The following is a 24,557-nucleotide window of genomic DNA, read 5'->3' on the forward strand; positions in this document are numbered from 1 at the left end:
ATGTCAACTGGGCTAAGACAAGTGAAGGATAAAAAGAAGGGCTCTCTTGAATTATTATTGTTATTATTTAAAAAATAATTTAATAAATAAACTACATTGGTTGCTTCCCAAGTTTCTACTTTTCTGTCGGTTTCTTAAGTTTGGTCTTCCTAAGTTTCTGGAGTGCTATGATTCTTCTAATATCCACAAAGGTCCTATTCTTGGTTTCTGGGAAATTCTTGAAGATATAAATAAACAGGCCTCCACAGAAAGGCAAGAACATAAGGAAGCTGTAGGTCCCGATTTTTGTCTAGAGATGAAAAGGACAGACTTGAGCATAATAGCATAATAGCATAATACAGAATTGTATTCATCCATATTTCACACACATATCATTCTGGGATCCTGCCCCCACCCCCAGAACTCACAGTTCTTCTAGACTCATGGTTCCAAACGTGGGGCACAATGCCCCACAGGGTGGCAATTTTATTTTTAAGGTGGGCAATTCAAGAATGAGTTATTAACAGTGAATAGTTATTAACTATTGCAGGTTAATTTATCACAGGGTCAGGGGAGCATCAGGATTTTAGAGATACTTGGGTGGGGCATGGTAAAAATAAAAAGGTTGGGAACCACATGTTCTAGACCATGTTCCTTCTGATTCTTTGTCCTCAATCTGAGTTTCTGGCATAGAGTTTCTTGCTTGGAGGAGCTATCACCTATACCTGAGATTGAGCACCTCCTTGGAGATGTTCTTCTCCACTACATTCAACAAACAGCCATCCCCAAACCCTTTAGCTTTGACCAGAGGAGTGTTCAGTGGTGAACTGCTGGCTACTTCTTCATGCTCTACAAAAAGAGCCCTTCTACAGGTAAGATGGGTCATAGCAGCAGGGGTCAGCTTGCTTGTCTCACTACTGCTAGAGCTGGACAACTCACAGAGTGGGAAACCAAGTGATGTCTGTATATTGCTACTTCCTCCAACGGCAGCTGTTCTAACAGATTGAGGTTGAATCCTGACAAGACAGAAGTACTGTTTTGGGGGGACAAGAGGCGGGCAGGTGTGGAGAACTCCCTGGTCCTGAATGGGGTAACTGTGCCCCTGAAGGACCAGATGAGCAGCTTGGGAGTCATTTTGGACTCGCAGTTGTCCGTGGAGGTGCAGATGAGTTCTGTGTCCAGGGCAGCGGTTTACCAGCTGAGCCTCTATCTGCCCGCAGACTGTCTCACCAGAAAGGTGCATGCTCTGGTTATCTCCCGCTTGGACTACTGCAATGCGCTTACATGGGGCTACCTTTGAAGGTGACCAAGAAACTACCACTAATCCAGAATGCGGCAGCTATACCGGTGACTGGGAGCGGCCACCAAGACCACATAACACCAGTCTTGAAAGACCTACATTGGCTCCCAGTACGTTTCTGAGCACAATTCAAAGTGTTGGTGCTGACCTTTAAAGCCCTAAATGGCCTCAGTCCAGTATTCCTGAAGGAGCGTCTCCACCTCCATCATTCTGCCTGGACACTGAGGTCCGGCACTGAGGTCCATCTGGCGGGTCCCTCACTACGAGAGGTGAAGTTACAGGGAATCAGGCAGAGAGCCTTCTTGGTAGTGGCACCCGCCCTGTGGAACACCCTCCCACCAGATGTCAAAGGAAAAAGCAACTACCAGACTTTTAGGAGACATCTAAAGGCAGCCCTGTTTAGGGAAGCTTTTAATATCTGAAGGATATTAAATATTTTGTTGGAAGCCGCCCAGAGTGGCTGTGGAAACCGAGCCAGATGGGTGGGGTATAAATCTATTATTATTATTATTATTATTATTATTATTATTATTATTATTATTATTACTATTGTTATTATTTTGAGCTTAGGGTACATGAGCACAAGGTTTGATGATATAAGAAGTGAGTATCCTTAAACCCATTCAACCACTGGAAGTAGAAGATTGAGATGTGTGCAGTAACCTGGAAGCTTTCTTATGCAGAGTAATAAAGGCTTCACACATTCTACCCATCACAGCAGCTGGTGGCATAGTGTGGGGGGCACAGGGTTATGGGCCTGGGCATAAATTTATGAGGGAGAGCAACCAGGCGCTGCCACAACAGGCTCCCTCATCGAGGCTGCAGCTGCGGGGAGGCAAGCCGCACTCAGGCTGGGGTTTCTGGGGGGACAGCAGCAGCGCCTCCTTCTCCTCATGGCTGGTGAAGGGATGTCTCCACATGCCCCACCCCTAGGCTGACCAAGAAGAAAAGTGTGGTTTTGGTGCACCCACCAAGGAGTGAAGGATGAACACCTGAAACTGCTTTGTACAGAGTCAGACAATTTGTCCAACCAGTTCAGTACACTGCCTGGCAGCAGGTCCTTAGACAGAGGTCTTTTCCAGGAGATACCAGAGATCAGGTATGGGACATTCTGCACACAAAGCTATGGCTCCTTCCCTGGAAGCAAGAGCAACTTGCTCAAGGTTAAGAAGTGGTTTTCATGGCCAACTGGGCATTTGAATATTGTTCAGATTGTTTGAACTTATTAGAAAATATGCACATCTTCAAGATGCCTTAACATTCACATTGAACAAAGCACAAGACAAGAATGCTGACAAATCCAACCATCTGAGGTTATGGCTTCATATCTTGGGTTTTACTTGAGGGCTGGATGGGTGGATAATGGTGAGGTATAGAGATGGATGAAACTCATTGACGCAAACTTTGCAGCTTGCATCAAGCTGACTATCAATATCACTCACCACAATTTGAAGGAACACCATCATCATAAGAAAGTGTGTGAACCACTGCACAAATCCTGAAATCACAAAGGCTGAGGCCCGTGACGACTGAAGGAACATTGACACCACAATTACATTTGGAAGTGGACCTTGGTGGAAAGAAAGGGTTCATGACATGGATCAACGTTTCACCATAGAACTCAAATATTCCTCTATCCAATTAATATCTTGCAGATCATTTAAGGAGATAAGAACATAATGTGAGCAATTACCTGGTCCAACGGAGTGTGCTATGACAAATACTTGGACTAAAAGTATGTTGACATACGCCATCTCGTCGATGGTGACCTGTTAGTGAAAGTAGGTTGCATTTCAGTTATGTACATGTGATATTAACAGATGCCCCTTATCTAGTGCTGAGGTTGTCAATGTTACTAGACTACAGTTCACATCATCCCTCACCACTTTCCATGTTAGTTGGGGCTGATGGGAGTTGGACTCTAACATCAATGGGGCGGCAACCACTTTGGCTAGAATTGCTGGCCAATTGAATACAGAAGGTGAGGCAGAACACCAAGATCTCAGTCTCTCTGAGTTGTCTTGCAACATCCATATGACTTTCACAGATGGGAGACTATGTCCATTCTCAGCCATTCCCTTCAAGCCTTTGCACAAAATCCAAATGAATTGTATAAACCGAAAGAACTTTTTGCTCAGTTCTCCTTCTACAGATGTACCCATCAGCATATACAGCCAACTTCCACATTAACTTTGTTGCTATTACATAGCATGGATTATAGGGGGAGTGAGAACGGGGCTAAATGATAGCCCATTTGGTGATTCTCAGCTCTCAATTACAAACCTGCATTTCCAGGGCCATGGTTAACAGAACACAGACGATGCTACACATCAAAAAGCCAATCAGAAGCAGATACCTATGTCCCTTAGAATCAGCGAGATACATCTAGAGAATATAAAGAGGAGGAAAGGAGATACAGGAAAGTACAATGCAACATAAATTAGCTTATATTGGTTCCTGTAAAACTGGTAGAAAGCATTATTAAAGCTAATATTAGGAAGCATATGGATGAACATATCAGTGTGGCTTCTCCAAAGGCAAGTCCAGACTAACTAACCTTTTAAGAGTTCATTGATAGTGTCAGTGTAAGCAAGCTAACACAGTATAACCAAATTATGCATTTGGGGGATATTTTCCAACATCACACCCTGTGAGGACAGGATTCTGGACTAGATGGGTCTTTAGCTCATCTAGAGTCTCCAACAAGACTCTTTCAATGTTCCTATGAAGTGTGAGAGAGACCATTATGAGAGCAAATGAAGTGTGTAGTAAGTAGTGTTAGACTCAGTTCTTTGGAGTATAAAATGAGAATGCCCCATGCTCCTTGGAAGAAGGGTGGGATAAAAATGCTAATAAAATTTTAAAAGCCAGTGGTGTTATGCGGTGTGGGTTGGACTCTGGTAGAAACTGACCACAAAACCAGGGGGGAGGGGCAAAACTATAGTAGACAAAAGGAACAGAGGAAAACCCCAAGTACATAAAAGGACCAGTTATATTTTTTGCCTACACTTCTCAGGACAATCCTGCCTTGGGAAATGTTTTTTGAGCAATTCTCATAAAGTGCACAAGTGAAAACACTGTAGAATTGAATTGAATTGAATTTACATTATTTTGTATAACATATACCGTAAGCTTCTTAATCAAAATTAAAATATCTAAATGGTGTACATTAAAAATACAGTGGACGCTCGGATTGCAAACGTGATCCGCGCGGGATGCACGTTCACAACACGCAGTGTCCGCAACCCACAGTGGCGCGTCTGCACATGCGTGGGTTGCAATTCGGCGCTTCTGCACATGTGCGGCCGCTGAAACCCGTTCCGGTCCGCAACCCGAAAAAATGCAACCTGAAGCGTCTGTAACCCAAGGTATGACTGTGTAAAATAATGATCAATAGATCACAGATAAAGTCAGCAAAATTTTCAAAGCAAGTAGACTTTCTGAAATAATAATAAAAAAAATTCTGTAGCCATCTAACACAGGATAGCTGTGTTTTCCTGCTAAAGTAATGCTGTATAATGTTGTTTATAGTTTGTAGTGGTAGTAAATGATTTCAAACTGTGCTGCTGCCATGTGTGATGTTGACTGATGATACCAGCATTCTGCTAAAATATGTGTCCCTAAGGAATGATAGTTCTCGGTCATATCTGAATGAAGATACCCTTCATTATGGAGGAATCCACATATAAACAACAGCTATTGAAGCATGGTGTGCCTTTGAGTTTGCACATTTAGCCAACATGGTACTCCCTAAATCTTAAGGACTCCCACCAGCTCCAGCCAGCTGGATGAGGAAAAGGTGTAGAGAAGGTTCAGTAAGTCAGTAATAAAGAAATAAAGTAATAAGGTTCAGTTGTTCAAAAGTTGCAGTATCTGAAGAACAACAGATTGGTTTCCCCTGTTGTATAGAATTGCAGCTTATAGGGTATTTCTTTACCACAGACAATTTAAATTTAACTGGACTTTTTAAAGGGAATTTTAACAACTGTGGTTCTTCAGCAGTAGGGGCTTCTCCTTACAGTTAGTCTAGATTTGAAATTGAATTGCCTGGATACTTTTTATCTTATAATTATTTTTGATGCAAAAACAAACAAACAATCAAACAAATGTTCAAGCTGATTTTTCTACCCCTTTAGATGACTTCCAATACAAACTAGAATACAGGTACTGTGTGTAAATAACTATGGTTCTCTTACAAAGAATGGTCAGAGAACTCTCATAATGCTATCATTAAAAAAATGTTTATTTTTCATGGGGCTGTGTTGTGGGGGTGGGGAGACTGTGACACTGAAATTTCTTTCCTTTGAAGAACAGTGAGTTTCAAGATTCAGAAGGAAAGAGACATAGAAGTGGAAAAGGCTTACCGCGATCATGAGTGAAATTAAGCCAATAATAATTGTGACCATACGAAGCCACCGCAACATCTTCTCATCTGCCCCTGCAGCCATGCAGATTATATCTACATAATAGTGCACCTGAAATCAGAAAAGAATAATCAATATTCTAATCTTGGTCAACCTTGGTCAGACCACACCTGGGCTGGATCCAGACACATCAAAGAAGCGTTTCAGGAAATCACGTGGTGAACATTATATGAGAAATCACGTTGGCAAAAACGGAACTCCACAGTGCCATCTGGTCTCACCGTGTTATAATGCATATACAACGCATACAAAATGATATTTCTTTACCAATCTAGCTGCGTCTCTGGAGTAATGTGTCCAGTTTTGGGAATCACAATTTAATAAGGATATTACAAGCTGGAACGTGTGCAGAGGAGGGCGACCAAGATGATCAAGAGTCTGGAAACCAAGCCTTATGAATGGTTGAAAGGGTTGGATATGTTTAGCCAGAATAAGATTAGATTGAAAGAAGATATGATAGCCATCTTCAAGTATCTCATGGGCTGTCACGTGGAACAAGCTTCTTTTCTCCTTCTCAAGGGGGGAGGGGTAGGACTCGAAGCAATGGCTTCTAGTTACAAGAAAGGAGATTCCAATTACTGTAAATATCAGGAAGAACTTTCTGACAACAACAACAATTTATTGTTTATATCCTGCTCATCTGGCTGGGTTTCCCCAGCCCCTCTGGGCAGGTCCCAACAGATTGAAAACAGAATAAAACATCAAACTTCTTCCTAAACAGGAGTGCCATCAGATGTCTTCTAAAAGTCAGATAGTTGTTTATTTCCTTGACATCTGATAGGAGAGCGTTCCACAGGGCGGGCATCAGTAACTGAGTAAGAGCTGTTTGACAATGGAATGAATCCTTGGAGGTTTTTAAGCAGAGGTTGGATGGTCAGCCCTATTAAAGAGGCTCCTCATGAGGCCGGAGGAACATCGCCTGACTGTGAGGTGTGGAGGCCGCTCCCTGCAAGGCCCTTTCCACCTGGCCTAGGGGGCGAGGCCCACACTCACCCAGCCCTATAAAAGAGGTTCCTCGTGAGGTCGGAAGAACATCGCCCGGCTACAGTTTTATTGATTTAATATGCTGTACACCGCTTTGAAGTTTTTATTAAAAATATAAAGCGGTATAGAAATTTAATAAATAAGTAAATAGAATTTGCATGCTTCCCAATCATAGAAAATTTTCATATAGAGCTCTTGGTCTATTTAGCACAGAGCTGGACCATAAAGAAGGCTGATCGCCGAAGAATGGATGCTTTTGAATTCTGGTGCTGGAGGAGAATCTTGAGAGTCCCATGGACTGCAAGAAGATCAAACCTATCCATTCTTAAGGAAATCAGCCCTGAGTGCTCACTGGAAGGACAGATCCTGAAGCTGAGACTCCAATACTTTGGCCACCTCATGAGAAGAGAAGACTCCCTGGAAAAGACCCTGATGCTCGGAAAGGGGGAGGGCACAAGGAGAAGGGGACAACAGCTGATGAGATGGTGGGACAGTGTTCTCAAAGCTAAGAACATGAGTTTGACCAAACTGTGGGAGGCAATGGAAGTGCCTGGCGTGCTCTGGTCCATGGGGTCATGAAGAGTCGGACACGACTAAACGACTAAACAACAGCAACTGCTTACACTGAATGGTAGATGCCTTTAAGGGTTTAACCGTTTCTCAGTAAATGCTAAGGAGACCTTTGTGTAAACCTAGGTCTTGGCTGGAGGGGAAGTTGTAGCCTCTGCCTGCTCTTCATTGGTTAAAGGCATCCTGTTTGAAGCCCAGACAGGGAATAGGGTCATACCACTCCTCAAATGGGGAATCCTGGGGGGGGTACCCCTATTTGATGTAGGTCATAGGTCGTTTCTCCTTAGGTGCACTCCCAGCAGGCGGGCTGGCATGATATAATCTGATACAGTTTGGCTTTACCCAATGCCTATGCCAAACCACTCACATCTGTAACCGATAAAAGTTGTGGCCTATTTCATCCCATAAAACCATAAACTCTTGTCTTGTCTGATTAACCACCCTTAAGGAACTGCAAGGGTCTTGGCACATAAATAATGTAGTGCATTCAACATTTCAGAAGAAGGTAAAGGTAAAGGACCTGTGAAAGTTAAGTCCAGTTGCAGACGACTCTGGGGTTCCGGTGCTCATCTCACTTTACAGGCTGAGGGAGCCGGTGTTTGTCCACAGATAGTTCTTCCGGGTCATTTGGCCAGCATCACTACTGGTGCAATGGAAACACCAAGACCAGAGAAGCGCACGGAAATGCCGTTTCCCTTCCCACCAGAGCGGTACCTATTAATCTACTTGCACTTTGGGGCATGCTCTGGAACTGCTAGGTTGACAGGAGCTGGGACCGAGCAATGGGAGCTCACCCCGTCACGGGGATTCAAACCGCCAACCTTCTGATTGGCAAGTCCAAGCCCAGTGTCAATCTTTTTCCCAGGCAATGCCATATTTCCCGTAGAGTCTGACTATAACTTCTGCATGGATAGAGAACTTGTGGTTCTCCAGGTGCTATTGGACAGCAGCTCCTAGCTATGACTGATGGGCACTGAACTCCCAACAAAACCCACAGAGTAGCTCCCTGAGTAGAAATACTTTGGCTGTGTCTAAAGACAAGCAGTGATAATTGATGCCACAGCCTTTAAACCCAATGAGTCTTCAATTATCTGGCTCCATCTCCAAACTTTTTTTTTAAAGGGGGGGCAATGCTTTGCTTACCGCACCAATGCCGTCAAGCTGTGCACCACCTGTCAAGACAACTATGGTGATGACCTGCGTTCTCAGGTTTGGGGATGATAGCAGTTTAGCAGCAGTCATGTTCTTTTCTGCTTTCTCAAAGAGCTCCTCCTGACGGAGTTCGTTCATTTCATTCTCCACATCATCCTTGCCTCTCAGCACCTTCAGTTCTGCATGGGAACAGAGGCAGAAAGGATTAGGATTCAGCAGAATAAGAGTCTCAGAAGAATGAGGATATTGTTAAGAAGGAAGTGGGAAAGGGGAAGTCCAGAGGGTCAAATCTCTTTAGAATGTCTGGGAATTATTTAAAATGGTCAGTATAGATGTTCAGCTAGAATATACAACAGTGATTGGTAATAATATCTAACAGGGCCAAGGGGATGCCACTGTGGTGAATGAATGGAGTTAAGGAAGCTATTCAAAGCAAAAAAGGACTTTTCTTCAAAAAATGGAAGTCACATACAAATGAAACTAAAACTTAGAGAGTGGGGGAACAGTAGTGGGGAGGAGTCAGCAATCATTGTGAATGTTCAGCTGCATTCAAACAGTGCTTTATTTCACTTCCTGGCATTTATTTACCTGATAATTTCCACAATTTATGTGACCCTTCCCACAACTTAAAGGTCTCTTCTGGATATCTAGCAGAAGGCTAGCATTCATTTCCATGTCAACTGCTTCCAGAAAAAAATCTGTTTGCAACTCCATTAACTTAAAAAAATGAAGGAGGTTTGCACTATAATTCTCACACCGTGAAAAAATTTGGGGTACTATTTTGGCGTACAGTTCTTCCCTGCCACTTTCATGGGTGAATAATAGGGGAACAGAAGCATGCATGCACTTAAAGAGTGGCGACATGTCCAACAACAACTGGTGTTGTGTCACGCCATACCCATATTAAAGGGTAAAAGGACCCCTGACCATTAGGTCCAGTCACAGACGACTCTGGGGTTGCGGCGCTCATCTCACTTTATTGGCCGAGGGAGCCGGCGTATAGCTTCCGGGCACGTGGCCAGAATGACTAAGCCGCTTCTGGCGAACCAGAGCAGCACACGGAAATGCTGTTTACCTTCCTGCCAGAGTGGTACCTATTTATCTACTTGCAGTTTGACATGCTTTCGAACTGCTAGGTTGGCAGGAGCAGGGACTGAGCAACGGGAGCTCACCCCATCACGGGGATTCGAACTGCCGACCTTCTGATTGGCAAGCCCTAGGCTCTGTGGTTTAACCCACAGCACCACCCGTGTCCCTATACCCATATTAGAGAAAAGCAAATACAGTGGTACCTCATGTTACGTACTTAATCCGTTCTGGAGGTCCATTCGTAAGCGGAAACTGCTCGTAAAATGAGGCGTACTTTTGCTAATGGAACCTCCCACTGCTGCTGCGCCACTGAAGCAGAACTTCCACTCACATCCCAGGGCAAAGTTCGCAACAAGGGGCATCTACTTCTGGGTTAGCGGAGTGCATAACCCGAAGCATTCCTAAGGGGGACAGTACGTAACACAAGGTACCACTGTATATTTCCTTTTGAGTTTGTAGTTCATGGATGTGCTAGTTTAAACTACACAAAGGCACAAAAGCAATCTGGTCATCACTTGTTTGGATGTATCTTTGACTAATTTAACTCCACTCCTAAAAGCAGAGTTGTTCTTGCTCTTCTTTCCAGACAAGATGTCTGCTGTTTTCTCTCTCTTATCTCCATTCATCTGGGTAAATAGCTCATACATGAATAAAGCCCCTGAACTCCAGAAACTGTAAATGATTACTGCAATCTAATTGACCCATGTTGCAATGTCTGCTAACAACCCAGTGGTGTGAATGAAAATTAGTTTGGCATAGCAGTATATAAATCAAAATGTCGCAGTTCCATAATGTTGCTGCAGATAATGCAGTAAAAAAGCTGTGCTATAAATAGGGGCTAAAAGACCCTCAGGATTTCATCCATCTTATCATTAATACACTCACTTTGGAGGTGTGGGGTTGTGGCTACGCCAGTCCTGCAAAGTATAGAATCATAGAATTGCAGAGCTGGAAGGGACCTTAAGGATCATCTAGTCCAACCCCCGGCAATGCAAGACTACACAGCCATCCCATGCAGGGCTTGAACCTGCAACCTTGGCCTTATCAGCACCAAACTCTAAACAACTGAGCTATGCAGGCTCTGCAATTCTATGATAGAAGTGCTAGCTTTATAACCAGGAAAACTAATGCAATAATCCTCATATCTGAATGCAGCCATAGCACAAATTATATGGGGTTGTATCCAACGAAGTTCTACTCAAACTAAGACTACATCAGACATGCCCATTAATTTCAATGGGCTTACTCTGAGTAGGGCAAGTATTGGAAACAGCCTGAAACCAATTAAATTGTTTATGCATTGCTTTCTTCTCTCAGTCACCACTCAGTCAGTAAAGTACTTAATACTAAAGTTGTGGGTTCGAGTTCCATACTGGGCAAAATATGCCTGCACTGCAGGTGGTTGGACTAGATGATTCTCATGCTCACTTCCAATTTTACAATTCTATGAAACTGCATTGCAGGAAAATTGCCTATAAAGTTATCTACCACTTCCACTGGGGGACTGTGTATGAGTTCCTCAGAAAATATCACATGAAACTGTTTTATGCTAGCATCTTTTGTATGTTTTCAGGCTAATTGTTCAGTATATACCAAGCCTGCCCATCATGCAGACACCATTTCCTTGTCCAGACTTTTTTTTGCAGTGGGGCTGGGGGTGGGCAGTAACATTGCTGATTGAAGCGGTATTTTACTCAGTTCCTACTTAAATATTTTTATTGGTGTTTTAGATACATTTTATGAATTAGTTGTTTCATTGCAGCTTTAATGTATGTTTTCCAAACATCAGCCACCTGGTGAACGGCAGGACTATAAAAACTAAAACAAAACAACAGCCTCTAAGAGTAGAGGTAATGTATCGCCATCATTACTTGGAGCCATTGGAAGCCCAGTGGCCATAAACATGTGTATAACCATTTACACTAATATTTCATATGTGTGCACATTGTAATGAAATGGATGTGGTTGGTTCTAAATTAATAACATGGGAATATAAGCAATTATTTCAAAATGCTAGAATGGGGAGAGGTCATTATTCTGGCCAATGGTGGGTGATGTCTCTTCAGCCAGATGCATTCTCATGGCTATGTATGATGCTCACAACTAGAAATCTCAATACAGTTCAGAGTATTGTACCTTCCCTTGCACTCTCTGCATTCTTCCTCTGAATGAACAGATACCTCGGACTTTCAGGAAAGAAGGGTAGTAGTATGATCTGAAAAATTGGCATGACCCCAGAAATGCCCATCACAATCACGTAACCTGTGCAGGAAGATAGAGTGACAACAATGTGGAGAAACTGTGGCCATGAGTCTGGTCTCGTATAAGCAAAAGGATTAATTTATCTTAATTACCTCCTCGCATTTTAAAGTTGTCTTTAGCAACAATTAGCTGACCCATAAAGAGGCCTAAAGAATAAAATAGCTGGGACATCATGACGATAGCTCCCCTCACGCTTCCAGGGGCGATCTCTCCAAGATACAGAGGAACAACAACGGAGATTAGTCCTATTTAGTTGATAAATAAACAGATAAATCACATTGAGCATGCGACATGTACAAAAATGCGTGAACAGTCCTGAGGCTCCAGTAGGATGTGCAAGTAATATCTCATGTCTCTAAGGTGTTCTTTTGTAGAATTTTGCAAAATGTCACCGACCGCTGAGTGGAACTATATGGAGCCATGACATCACACACCATAGATATGGTAACACCACCCAGTTGTAGCTCTGAACCAAACCAGCCCCCACAAGGGAGTACGGACAGGTGTTCTCAGTAGCTGCCTTTCAACTTGGGAATGTTCTTTTGTTGGAACCTGCCCAGAGCCCGTATATCTCTGAGAAATGACATTAAATCATTTAATTCAAACTATGGTAATACTGTTGGTAAAACTAGCCAAACTGATGGTTTGTTGTTGTTTAGTCGTGTCCGACTCTTCGTGACCCCATGGACCAGAGCACGCCAGGCACTCCTGTCTTCCACTGCCTCCCGCAGTTTGGTCAAACTCATGCTGGTAGCTTCAAGAACACTATCCAACCATCTTGTCCTCTGTCGTCCCCTTCTCCTTGTGCCCTCCATCTTTCCCAACATCAGGGTCTTTTCCAGGGAGTCTTCTCTGCTCATGAGGAGGCCAAAGTATTGGAGTCTCAGCTTCAGGATCTGATGGTAGTGGACTACAATTCATGTAATCTCTAACTATTAGTCATGGAATAGCTATTGGCTGGGACAGATGGAAACTATGGTCAAACAACACCCATGGTGGTATGCTCTTTGGTACAATAATTAGTATGCTAATTAACCCAAGGCCTTGGGATAAAACATACTTTATATTTAAATAATAATAATTCTGCACAGCGATTCCTCTTTTCATATTTCACAAAAATCCATTTTCCAACTTACAGTCCTATAGAGTTTCAATGCCACCTCTACCAGTTTCTCCATCCTTGGTGACCTATCTGAGCCACAACACTGGTTTCCAAAGTCAATTAGGGAGATGTGTGTGGAAATGAGACACACTGATGCTGCTTTACTTGGTTCTTTGGCAGCCCACCCTCCCTCTGTTGTGGAAACGAACTATTGCTCAGTGTCTCTGCTCAGCACAGACTAACAAGATGAATTCTATGCCAAACTACTAAACCTGGGACCTTGACTCACCTGTGCATATCCCAGTGTAGAAACGTACAGCAATTGTGAATTCATAGACATTTACTTTATCACCAACAGCCAATAGGACAGGAGGGATCAGACTCAAAAAGGTAGCTATCTTCACAGCACCTTTCCTGAAAAGACAATGAAAGGGGTCAGTGAGGTGGGAAGATGTCAATATATGATACCATCAAAGCAGCAAAGGGGGGGGGAGGAGCTATAGATATACAGGAATCTCCTAACCCTTTTATAATTTGTTCTGGTTTGCTAGTGTTGTTTAGTTGTGTCCCACTCTTTGTGACCCCATGGACCAAAGCACGCCAGGCACTCCTGTCTTCCACTGCCTCCCACAGTTTGGTCAAACTCATATTGAAAGCTTCGAGAACACTGTCCAAACATCTCGCCCTCTGTCATCCCCTTCTCCTTGTGCCCTCCATCTTTCCCAACATCAGGGTCTTTTCCAAGGGTCTTCTCTTCTCATGAGGTGGCCAAAGTCTTGGAGCCTCAGCTTCAGGATCTGTCCTTCCAGTGAGCACTCAGGGCTGATTTCCTTAAGAATGGATAGGTTTCATCTTCTTGCAGTCTATGGGACTCTCAAGAGTCTCCCCCAACACCATAATTCAAAAGCATCAATTCTTCGGCGATCAGCCTTCTTTATGGTCCAGCTCTCACTTCCATACATCACTACTGAGAAAACCATAGTTTTAACTAAACGGACATTTGTTGGCAAGGTGATGTCTCTGCTTTTTAAGATGCTGTCTAGGTTTATCATTGCTTTTCTCCCAAAAAGCAGGTGTCTTTTTATTTCGTGACTGCTGTCACCATCTGCAGTGATCAGAGCCCAAGAAAGTAAAATCTCTCACTGTCTCCATTTCTTCCCCTTCTACTGTATTTGCCAGAAGGTGATGCGACCAAATTATCTTAGGTTTTTTTAATGTTGAGCTTCAGACCATATTTTGCGCTCTCCTCTTTCACCCTCATTAAATGGTTCTTTAATTCCTCCTCATTTTCTGCCATCAAAGTTGTGTCATCTGCATATCTGAGGTTGTTGATATTTCTTCCAACAATCTTAATTGGGATTCATCCAGCCCAGCCTTCCACATGATGAATTCGGCATATAAGTTAAATAAACAGGGAGACAATATACAGCCTTGTCTTACTCCTTTCCCAATTTTAAACCAATCAGTTTTTTCATATCCAGTTCTAACTCTAGCTTCTTATCCCACAGAGAGATTTCTCAGGAGACAGATGAGGTGATCAGGCACTCCCATTTCTTTAAGAACTTGCCATACTTTGCTGTGGTCGACACAGTCAAAGGCCTTTGCATAGTCAATGAAGTAGAAGTAGATGTTTTTCTGGAACTCTCTAGCTTTCTCCATAATCCAGCACATGTTGGCAGTTTGGTCTCTGGTTTCTCTGCCCCTTCGAAATCCAGCTTGCACTTCTGGGAGTTCTCGGTCCACATACTGCTTAAGCCTGCCTTGTAGAATTTTAAGCATAACCTTGCTAGCATGTGAAATGAGCGCAATTGTGTGATTGTGCAGTAGTTGGAGCTTGGGTTTGCTAGTAATGTGCGGAAACAAAGACCTACAGAAGGCCTTGAAACCTCTACTCCCAAGCACTGTGAAATTACTCACACACTTTCTTTACCTTAATAAATTTCAGGAGGCATTGCTCACACATTTCCACCAGAGCTAGCAACCTGATGCCATGCTATATAAGATCTCTTAATGAAGGGGTGCTGATGACAGAAGATAGGATCTTCTGGATGTAAACATGTGTTCTACCACTAACGTCTGGCTTCTTCCACAGCTGTATATTAGAAAATCTGCTGGTGTATGTTAGATGATGTCTTAAGAACCAAATTGATCAAAACTGCATTGGTGGGATTATCTTGCAATTGACAGCTGACAGAGGTTTTCACGTATGATTCCATGGACCTAAATGGATCTCACTGTGTCTCTCCGTGCCACACACACCTTCCTGATGTGTCTTTTTCCTTTCCTAACATCCCATCCAGCTAAAGTGATGATATTGCATATTTGATTAGCTGTTACTGGGGGCATGCAGATCAGCAGCACCTATCTGTTCCCCTTCCCCACCATCCTAGGGCATGTCATTCACCAGTTACAAATTTATCCCGATACCTGCCAAATCTATTGGCCAGATAACCAACAGGAATGGACCCAAAAATGGCTCCAAGTGGAAATAAAGCAAGGGTGATAGCCACAATGTACATCTGAGAACCTGGATCTTCCATCTCTTCAAAGGTTGTTATGTTGAACAAGTCATGCAGGAGCTGAGGGAGAAGCACAATAAATGCTTGAGATTAGGACTGCTCATGTGGCATGAGATCATGTGGCAGCAGAACGTGAGAGCCTGGGACCAACTGAATGATGGCCAAGGATCTGCAGGCAATTCTGGGATGCCCAGAGAAAGTGTGTGCATCTCTTCAAAGGTTGTTATGTTGAACAAGTCATGCAGGAGCTGAGGGAGAAGCACAATAAATGCTTGAGATTAGGACTGCTCATGTGGCATGACATTGTGTGGCAGCAGAATGCGAGAGCCTGGGACCAACTGAATGATGGCCAAGGATCTGCAGGCAATTCTGGGATGCCCAGAGAAAGTGTGTGCATGTCTCTCCCACTCACATTGAGAGCTAGGAGGCATAGGGTCCAACTCCTCGGGGCTGAGGTCCCTTTCCCTCCTCCCATAGACTATCTAAGTGGGTGGGCCAGCACCCGCTCCCCAAGTTAATAGGCATTGCCATTCAAACAGTGTGTGTGCACTGCATCTTGTGATCAATTATGTGGGGTGGGACTTACCTGCCACACCATATTGTATGTCAGAAAAGTTTTGTCCACACTTTCACCAGTGAAAATAGGCAAATATTTGTGTTTTTAAATATCTAGACTCAAAAGAGCAAGGAGCACTCTACATTTGTTTACTCAGCAGTAACTTGCCATATACTGACTTCTAAAGCAGGATGCATTAGGAAATTGACTATAACTATCCTCTCTTCTTTCTTTTTGATAAACTTAAGAAGGAAATTGCTATGAGTCTCTCTCTCTCTCTGTGTGTGTGTGTGAGAGAGAGAGAGAGAGAGAGAGAGAGAGAGAGGGAGAGGGAGAGGGAGAGAGAGAGAGAGAGAGATTTGCAGCAGTGTCCTACCTGGTTTGGGATCTGGCTACACCAGTGCCAGCCTATGATCCCCATCAATTTATCCCAAAAAGAATGTGGTGCTCAACAGAGAAAAGGTTTCCCAGGTCTAAAATAACCCCTGCTTTAAGAAACCACGTGCTACACAGGGCTATCTTACCACAAAAGGGGTGTAGAGTAACCACATATTGTATCCATATTGTACAGTAATTAAGCAGGCAGCCATTGAAATCCAAATAAGCCTCATTGGGACATCCTGCAGGAAGAAGAAGAAGAAGAAGAAGAAGAAGAAGAAGAAGAAGAAGAAGAAGAAGAAGAAGAAGAAGAAGAAGAAGAAACATAATGAGAATGTACAGGGCAGAATACTTATATTAAACAATTCTTGATTAACTACAGTTATCACTAAAACGTTTGTAGACTGAAAGATAGAGTGAAACATTAAGACATTATTTTATAATGGCAACATTTGCATACTTTGGCTACTCCAGCTGAACATAATCATCATTGCCACACCATCTCCTGCTAGTCATGATGGTTATTATCTACTATTTTATTTTATTTACTTATTTGTGTTTAGTACATTTAGAGACCACCTTTATCTCCCAAGGATCTTAAAGTAGTGCTGCATGGTTCTCCTCTTCATTAAATCCTCACGACAACCCTGTGAGGTAGGTTGGCCTAAGAGATGGTGGCTGGCCCTAGGTCAAGGCGGAGTGGGGATTTGAACCCTCCTCTCCTAGGGTGCTACCCCAACACTCTAACCATTATGCTACAATGGCTCTACACTTTTGGATTCAGAGAATACCAGTTTCTGGAAACCATAGGAGGGGAGAGTGTTGCACTCAGGTCTTGCTTGGGGGCTTCTCATCAGAATCTGGTTGGTTCAGTGAGAATGGGATGCTGGTCCAGGTAGGCCACTGGCCTGATCCAGCAGATTCTTATTATCAGCATAACAACCATTAACTTGGGCCTTTGAATGGCTTACCACCATATTAAAATCCATAATACAACCAAGTTAAAAACAAAGGAATATACCAGTGGTATATATATATGGCAAGGGACACGGGTGGTGCTGTGGTCTAAACCACAGAGCCTAGGGCTTGCAGATCAGAAGGTCGGTGGTTCGAATCCCCGAAATGGGGTGAACTCCTGTTATTTGGTCCCAGCTCCTGCCAACCTAGCAGTTCGAAAGCATGTCAAAGTGCAAGTAGATAAATAGGTACCGCTCTGGAGGGAAGGTAAACAGTGTTTCTGTGTGCTACTCTGGTTTCGCCAGAAACGGCTTAGTCATGCTGGCCACATGACCCGGAAGCTGTACGCCGGCTCTCTCGGCCAGTAAAGCGAGATGAGCATCGCAACCCCAGAGTCGTCTGTGACTGGACTTAATGGTCAGGGTTACCTTTACCTTTAAGGTAAAAAGTGCTTACCAGTGGTAAACAGCACAAATGCAAGGTAAAGCATCCAAAAGTCAGAGCAAACCGAACAACTTTAAGTCAACTTAACTGCACCCTAAAACCATGATAGGGAATTGACTGTAGTTCAAATAGACAGGCTTGTTTGATTTTAAATTCAAGAGCCCGGAAGAATACAGAGATATTAACTTGCTGCCTGAAAGGGGACTCTCTGTGGGAAGGGCATTCCCCTGACAAGTTCCTTATTAAACAAAACAAAACAAAAAATGAAAAAAGGACAAAAGAAAGCACCAATTATGTGTCATTGAGGCATATGATCTGCTGTCCATCCTTGATATTTGCAGATGGTCATAAACTTTTAAATATAGTAAATTGAATCCAGGTTTGGTTATACTTGCAGTCTACCCATCGGATTACTCTAAGCATGAGTAAGCCTGCAACCCAACCCTCCATGGTCCTCCGTGGTGGAGAAACAGGTGGAGCTCACATCTCCCTCCACCCCCACACCCCATAATGGCTCTCTGGAAGCCTCGCCCTGCTGCTGCACAGCTTTCCGTTCCATTCACTGTGGTCAGGTGGAAGCAAAATTGATGGGATCCTTGCTTAGTATTGGTGAGGAGGGGATGAGATAGTTCAGCATCCGCTGAATCCCATGCTGGCCCTACTGCTGTCGCTTGATGGCATCTGGCCTGATCTATGCCCAAATGCCAGGTTCTCTCCAGGGTGGGGTAATACAGAGCAGGCTTTTTCCTTCCCCCAGCCTTCTGATCCAGCCAGCAATGATGGAGGAACTAGGCAGCTTCATCTTGCCCTACTGCTACTCTGCTTGGGTTTGGATTGCTCCGGAAGTCTGAATGCCACCTAAAGTACTGCATGCTACATCGTACAACTGGTTTACATCCCTGTCTGAACCTTGGGAAACAATTACATTACAACATGGGTTTTCAGTTTTTATAAACTCAGTGGATTCTACAGATTCTTCAAGCTCACCTCATGACTGGTTGCTGCAATGGGTGCAATGGGTGCAATGGGTGTACTGAGTTCACTGGGTTCACTGGGTTCACTGGGTTCACTGGGTGCACTTGGTTTACTTGGTTTACTGGGTTTACTGGGTGCACTGGGTTTCCTGGGTGAACCGGGTGCAGCGGGTGCAGCAGATGCTTTCGGTGTTCTGGGTGCTTTGGATGCCACCTCCGTTTTCTTCATGGTTTCTTTTTGAGAGTCGGGGGAAATGGCTGGCCTGTTAGAGAATAAGAGAATGCTGTTGACAGAACATAAGTACAGAAGAGGATCAGACCAGCAGGTTACAATCAAGGCATGAAAGTGTGACTGCCTGTGTTTTTGCTTTATTTTGTGTCTTGCAACATGTCCCTTCTCTACAGCCTCTGAAGTTGTTCCATTTATGCATTAGGGCTAGCAGTCACGGAAAGACCGGGCCTCCTCCATGAGCTCCTTAATCCCCACCTCCTCTCTCAAAAGGTCCTCTAATCTAAGGGTTACCACCAGTGGTACAGTGGAAGGGAAATTTAGGACAATGAAGAAGCCTATATTTTTGGCCATGCCTAGGAGGGTGGTTATGGGGGTCTCCTACACTGATTTGCCACTACCCCAGTGGCCATCACCACATCTTTTGTTAGTTGAAATATTATGGGAAGGAATTGCTTTGGTCCTTGAACACTGATTATTTGAACATTTAAACAAAGCCCGAAGCTGTAGAGAGTTCATGTGCTGCTATTGCCAGTGTTCTTGATTACATCAGTAGATTGTTTAATTAGCCAAAGGCCTGGGTGAAGAAAGACCTTTATACATTCTCCCCTCTACATCATTTTCTTCTTAGCTTGGATATGTATTCTCAAAAAAGTGAACATCTCACCAAATGGGATGACACCCTCCTTAATAGCTGCTGAAGGATCAAGGTCAGATGAATTGTCTTCTACCTCAGTTCACGTGGCAGCCAGACCTGTGGCATTCCTCCAAACCTACTTACAAGTAGCCTCTAAAGGGAGCTCTATTGTTTCTTATTTCCCACTCATCACCTGGAGAATCCTTGTGGTATTGCATAAGACCTATACTGACTGTTCCCCACTTCTGGGCAGGGTGATGGCGGTCAACCAGGTCACTACTATGTAGTTGCTTAGGTTGTGTACTCACCTGGACTAGGGTTCACAGCCACAGTGAGGTCCTGTTGGGTCTCCAGTGCCGTATCCACCAGTATCACATCAGAAACAGCTGCATCTAGGGCAACCTTATTGGTTCAGCTGCAGCTGAATGAACTGAAACATCAAGTCAAGATTCAACTTGTAGCTGGTGCTTTGCACTATTAATCCCAGACCTCTTAGCTTGAGGTTTTTCCACTAGCTGCCTTTTTCATTACTGAGGCTATGCAAAGACTCCAAACATTCTGTGGTCCTTCTTCATCTCTCTCTGTGTGTCAGCTGCTTTTCATGTTTTCCCCATGACTTCTGGGACTACACTAGTCTTTCCACACTCGTCCCACCAGCACATCCCATTTTTTTGTGCAGCCATTTTTGGCGCTGGGATCTCACTCCAATAAAAATGGGGCCGTGATCTCGTGCAGTGCCCCAAAACATGGGTTTCTGGCTGCCATGTTGTGCTGCCAGAGTACGACCCTGAAAAAAACATGTCTTTGGGGCTCCAAGATCTCAAACTAGTCACGCCCAAGTTTTGGGACCCAGCATGTTGGAGGGTATGCCATCCTAGAAATTTTAAATATCATAGAAAACCCCAAATTAACAAATGGCAAGTCCAAAATACCAAGCGGAAATGTGGCAGATTTCCTCTGATCGGGAGGAATCCGCTTCATGGGAATTAGGGTCTGGACCGCCACGGCGAGGCGGAGACCCACCAGAAACCACAGGCGGAAGAAGCCTATGGATGTGGGATTCGGCTGGCACCTTTTGCACCTCCCCTACTCGCGGGGAAACCCGGTTTCAGGGATCCGGAGCGACATGGGGTGAGTGGCGCGGTGCTTCGAATCAACTGCTCTTTTCACGGAGTGAAGCCGCATTGCTGTTGCCGGAGAGCGCTGACTTTTTCCTGTGGACAATTGGACTTTAAACAACTACCCGTGAGTAGAACGAAAAATTGGACTATGAAACATCTTAATTTGGCACCGAAGCGGGAAGGTCTAAACAGGAAGTCCACCTTCCGCTTTTGTAAATAGATTGAAGCAAAGACACTGCAAGCTAAAGTCTGGAAAGTCGTCTGTAAAGGACTAAATCTCCATCAGTTAAAACTACCAAACCTCCCTTGGAAGCAGGAGAAGAGGTGGGAAATCTTAGATTGTTTAAACCTGCAGGAGAGAGAGTAAAGAAAGATAAATTTCCACCGTCTTGAACCTGGGAACGGGGTGTCAGAGACAAACGCTTTGGGGAAGTTCATTGACTGTGAATAAAACGTTTTTTGACAGATAGTTAAAAAAGAGAAACATATTGATTGCAATGTTTCCTTTTGCATTTAAAAGGAACAAAATATCTGAAAAACGAAAGGAATTTTGTTGCTGGATCTGCTTTTAAAAAGACGAATACAAACAGAAATTGTTTCCTCTAGAGGGAGCTTGTGAAACTGTTGCTGGAGTCGATCTGGGGAATTCTACAGCTGTAGAGATTAAAGATCTTGAGAACCAGACATTGACCTTGAACAAGAATGTGCCCAGAAGAAGCCTTAGTGCTTGCTTTTTGCAAGACAAGCGCTTTACTGGAACAGCTACATGAGAAGATGGATTTGATGACTGTTGCAGTTAGCAATTTTGGACAAACAGTGAATGCCTATATAGAAACCACTTAGGAACCAACCCAGGAATTTGCTTTGACAGGGCAAGTTGTGCAGAAGATAAAGCAGGAGGTTGTTGCTGAACCTCAAGTAATAGAAATGGAGAGAGCCGCGGCCTTGCAGGAACATAAGTTGTTGTTTCTGATGACTGAACCTGGAGAAAGTCAGATTTGGAGAGATGGAGTACTGTTTGGTTTGGAGGTGGGAAGTTGGATAGATCCCCCTATGCAGGGATGTTTTGACTTTTGGGATCTGGTTTTGGGCCAGGAGGAATTTGGAGTTGTGGGGGCCCTTAACCTTGGAGGGACTTTGAAACATGCCTTCAAATATCTTTTGGATTTCAGTGCTGACTATGGAGAATGGGCTGACCTGTCGAGAAGGGATAAAGATATTGTCAAGTTGGAGTCTCCCCGAGATCTACCCCTCAGTGAGAAAGGAAGGAAATTAAGAATAAGATCAGCAGAAGACAAAGTAAAGTGCAGGTATAAACATGAAGAAGGCCTGCAGAAGGGACATGGAAAAGACTTAAGAGCCTCGGATAGAAGGTCACCAGGTTGATGGACTAGATGGAAGGGATAGATGTTAGGATATTTCCGTTCCACCTTAAAAGGGAGCAGGCTTTGAGAGTTACAGAGTCTGCGCATGTCCTGTTCACAGGATGTTTATGTTCTGATGTTCCTTTCGTTTTCTCAGTCGGCCAGAGACGCTGACAAAGAACAGTCATGTTTTTCTTTTGTTCTATTCAACGCTAAATAAAGTCTGTAAAATATGCTCTTCTGCGGTGCAAGCTTTCTCGCTGCGTTTGCTGCTGATAAACATTGTGCACAAGCCTGGAATGTGGCAATCTATTTCCAGAAAGGCTTCGTGTCGCTAACTGCTGGATCTGCCTGTCTACGGGAGATCGATGGACGTCCGGCAGCTGGCTTGGGGCCATGAAGGACAATATCTCCCTGGCAGATTCCCAACAATAGAAAGGACTGATAAAACCCAAGACCAGGAAGAAGAGACGATGGATGAAGATTGGAAGAAAGTTTAAAAATTCATTTAGAGAATTATTGTAAAATTAATGAGTGTTAGGAAAAATGTTGGAATGAAACTATTTGGCTTTAGTAGAAATGCTAAAAGGAATTATGTATAAATAAGTTTTAAGTTTTAAGCTTTAGGGCTTTTTATGGTAAGATAAGGTTAAAATAATTTAAGGTAATTTAATGACAGAATATAGTGAAAGATGGAAAGGATTTGCTGAGATAATTAATAACTAAAATACAAAAAAAAGGTGTGAGGAGGTCGATGAAACAAGTTAACAAAAGATAAAGATTTGGGAATATTGGATTTGTTTTTAAATTTTTTGTTTGCTTTTGTTTTTGTTTTTGATGTATTGTGTGTTTTTTTCTTTTTTCTTTTTATTGACTTGTATTGTTTAATTCCTTTTTTTTTGTCTATCTTTTTTCCTTTTCCTTTTTTCTCTCCGTAATTTTAAATTCTCAATAAATATCATTTAAAAACAAAAACAAAATACCAAGCGGAAATGAAAGGGGGGGGACATAGAAACCATGCTGAATCCACGGCAGACACACTCCTCTGTCTGCTGGGGGGAGGGGGACAAAAACAGGAAACACCAATAAATGCTCCAGAATGCAAAGTGTTCAGAAAGTGGGCAGGGTAGGTTTAAATAGCTTCCACCCAAAGCCTCTCCCTCAGAGATAATGAAGCTACACTGTCAGGATGCTGTCCACAGTTCCCGGCTGGTTGCCCAGGAAATTATAAAGACAAGGAAACATTTCTTACCGTCCTTTTTTATTTCAATCTTCACAGAGAGAGGCTATAGAACCCAGCTTCTTGGATAATGGCGTTGTCCCGAATGAATCTCCACCCCCCTACCACTTCCTCATTTGTCATTCTCATCATCTCCTCTAAAGGTGCTGCTACGTGCCCTGTGTCTTTGAGCTCTTTGCTCTCCTACTTTTAAGGCTCGCCAGGTTCTGGGAGATGGAGGGTCTGGGATGCTTTCTAAAGACGTGTCAGCTGGGTGGTATTCCAGCTCTCCTATGATTTCACAGCTTTCCCCCTCATCTACCTCTGAGCTGCGACCTCCCTCAAACCCCTGTTGTAAATCTATACTGTCTTCCTCTTCTTCCTCCCTGGAAGGGTCAGGATGAGGAGGTGGCCACCCCAACCTCTATAGGGGAGTTTTGATAGAAATATTTGAGGGTGAGCAGGCAAAAAGCACTCAAACTTACAGTCGTTTTCTATTACCGGCAAGTTGAAGAATAATTGAGCCACACCCTAAATTCTTTTGAAATAAGCCAAATGGAACTCTTAGCAGTGTTGCAGGAGCCAATTGGGGGAGGAAGTTGGAAGGTTCTAGAAGAAACTGTTGACAGTTGAGAACCAAGATGATGCATAATCACTGTGTACAAAGGAGACTGGTTTAGAATCGTACTCTCACAATCATTTAATGTGGATTAATTACTGGTGTGAGAAAGCAAGAATAGCATAGTGGCAAAATGACTGTTTCTGTTTCAATGCAAGAGTAAAGGGAAGGCTTTTCAGCAATGACAGCAGGCAGGACCGTCTCAAAATATTTTGCTGCCAGAGGTGAAACAACAATTGCTTCTAACTGCTCTTCAGAGCTCTGAAGTTTTGGAATCAGGCTGATTTGCTTTAGACTGCTTAGGAAGAGAGTGGCTTCACTTTAGAAGCAGTCTGAATATGCCCAAAGCAGGCTGCTTTAGCTCCAGATTGAGACTTCATTCAAAGTGGATGTACACCCCTGGTATATGTGGGCAGCCTGAGTTAAGCCAAGATTGGGGAGCCTTTTGGACCCCAAGTCCCATCATATATGACCACTGGCCTTCTGGCTCGGGATGATGGACCTTCAGTCTAATAATATCTAGAAGGTCACTTGTTTCCTCATCTCTGATTTAAGGCTTCTTCAGTATGAGTTAAGCATCTCCCTCTCTCTCCTCACAGGTTTTCCAATCAGACTTGCAAAGCCTCTTTCAAATTCCCAAGCTGCAATTGCAGGCACTGAGCTGAAGTCTGTCCCAGA

At 43.6% G+C, this 24,557-nt stretch overlaps 1 protein-coding gene across 2 annotated transcripts; it reads right to left on the reverse strand.

The window, feature by feature from the left end:
- Positions 1–46: 46 nt before the first annotated feature.
- LOC310713070 (solute carrier family 2, facilitated glucose transporter member 5-like) lies at positions 47–23,886 on the reverse strand. 2 transcript variants are annotated; one of them, XM_083516790.1, is made up of 14 exons: positions 23,746–23,886; positions 19,865–19,986; positions 18,704–18,953; positions 16,462–16,557; positions 15,290–15,441; positions 13,152–13,276; positions 11,853–12,005; positions 11,635–11,760; positions 8,401–8,588; positions 5,644–5,754; positions 3,563–3,664; positions 2,973–3,048; positions 2,722–2,849; positions 47–289 (listed from the first exon to the last, which is right to left on the reverse strand). In XM_083516790.1, exons 3-14 carry the CDS (start codon positions 18,917–18,919, stop codon positions 116–118), a joined length of 1,647 nt encoding a protein of 548 aa, XP_083372916.1. In that variant the 5' UTR covers positions 18,920–18,953; positions 19,865–19,986; positions 23,746–23,886; the 3' UTR covers positions 47–115. The 2 variants fall into 2 exon arrangements, with proteins under 2 accessions (XP_083372916.1, XP_083372917.1); XM_083516791.1 differs by lacking the exon at positions 19,865–19,986 and having other exon boundaries at positions 23,746–23,877.
- Between the last annotated feature and the right edge of the window lie 671 nt (positions 23,887–24,557).

Source organism: Podarcis liolepis, assembly GCF_965112155.1.
Source record: "Podarcis liolepis genome assembly, chromosome: 8".
Lineage (NCBI taxonomy): Eukaryota > Metazoa > Chordata > Lepidosauria > Squamata > Lacertidae > Podarcis > Podarcis liolepis.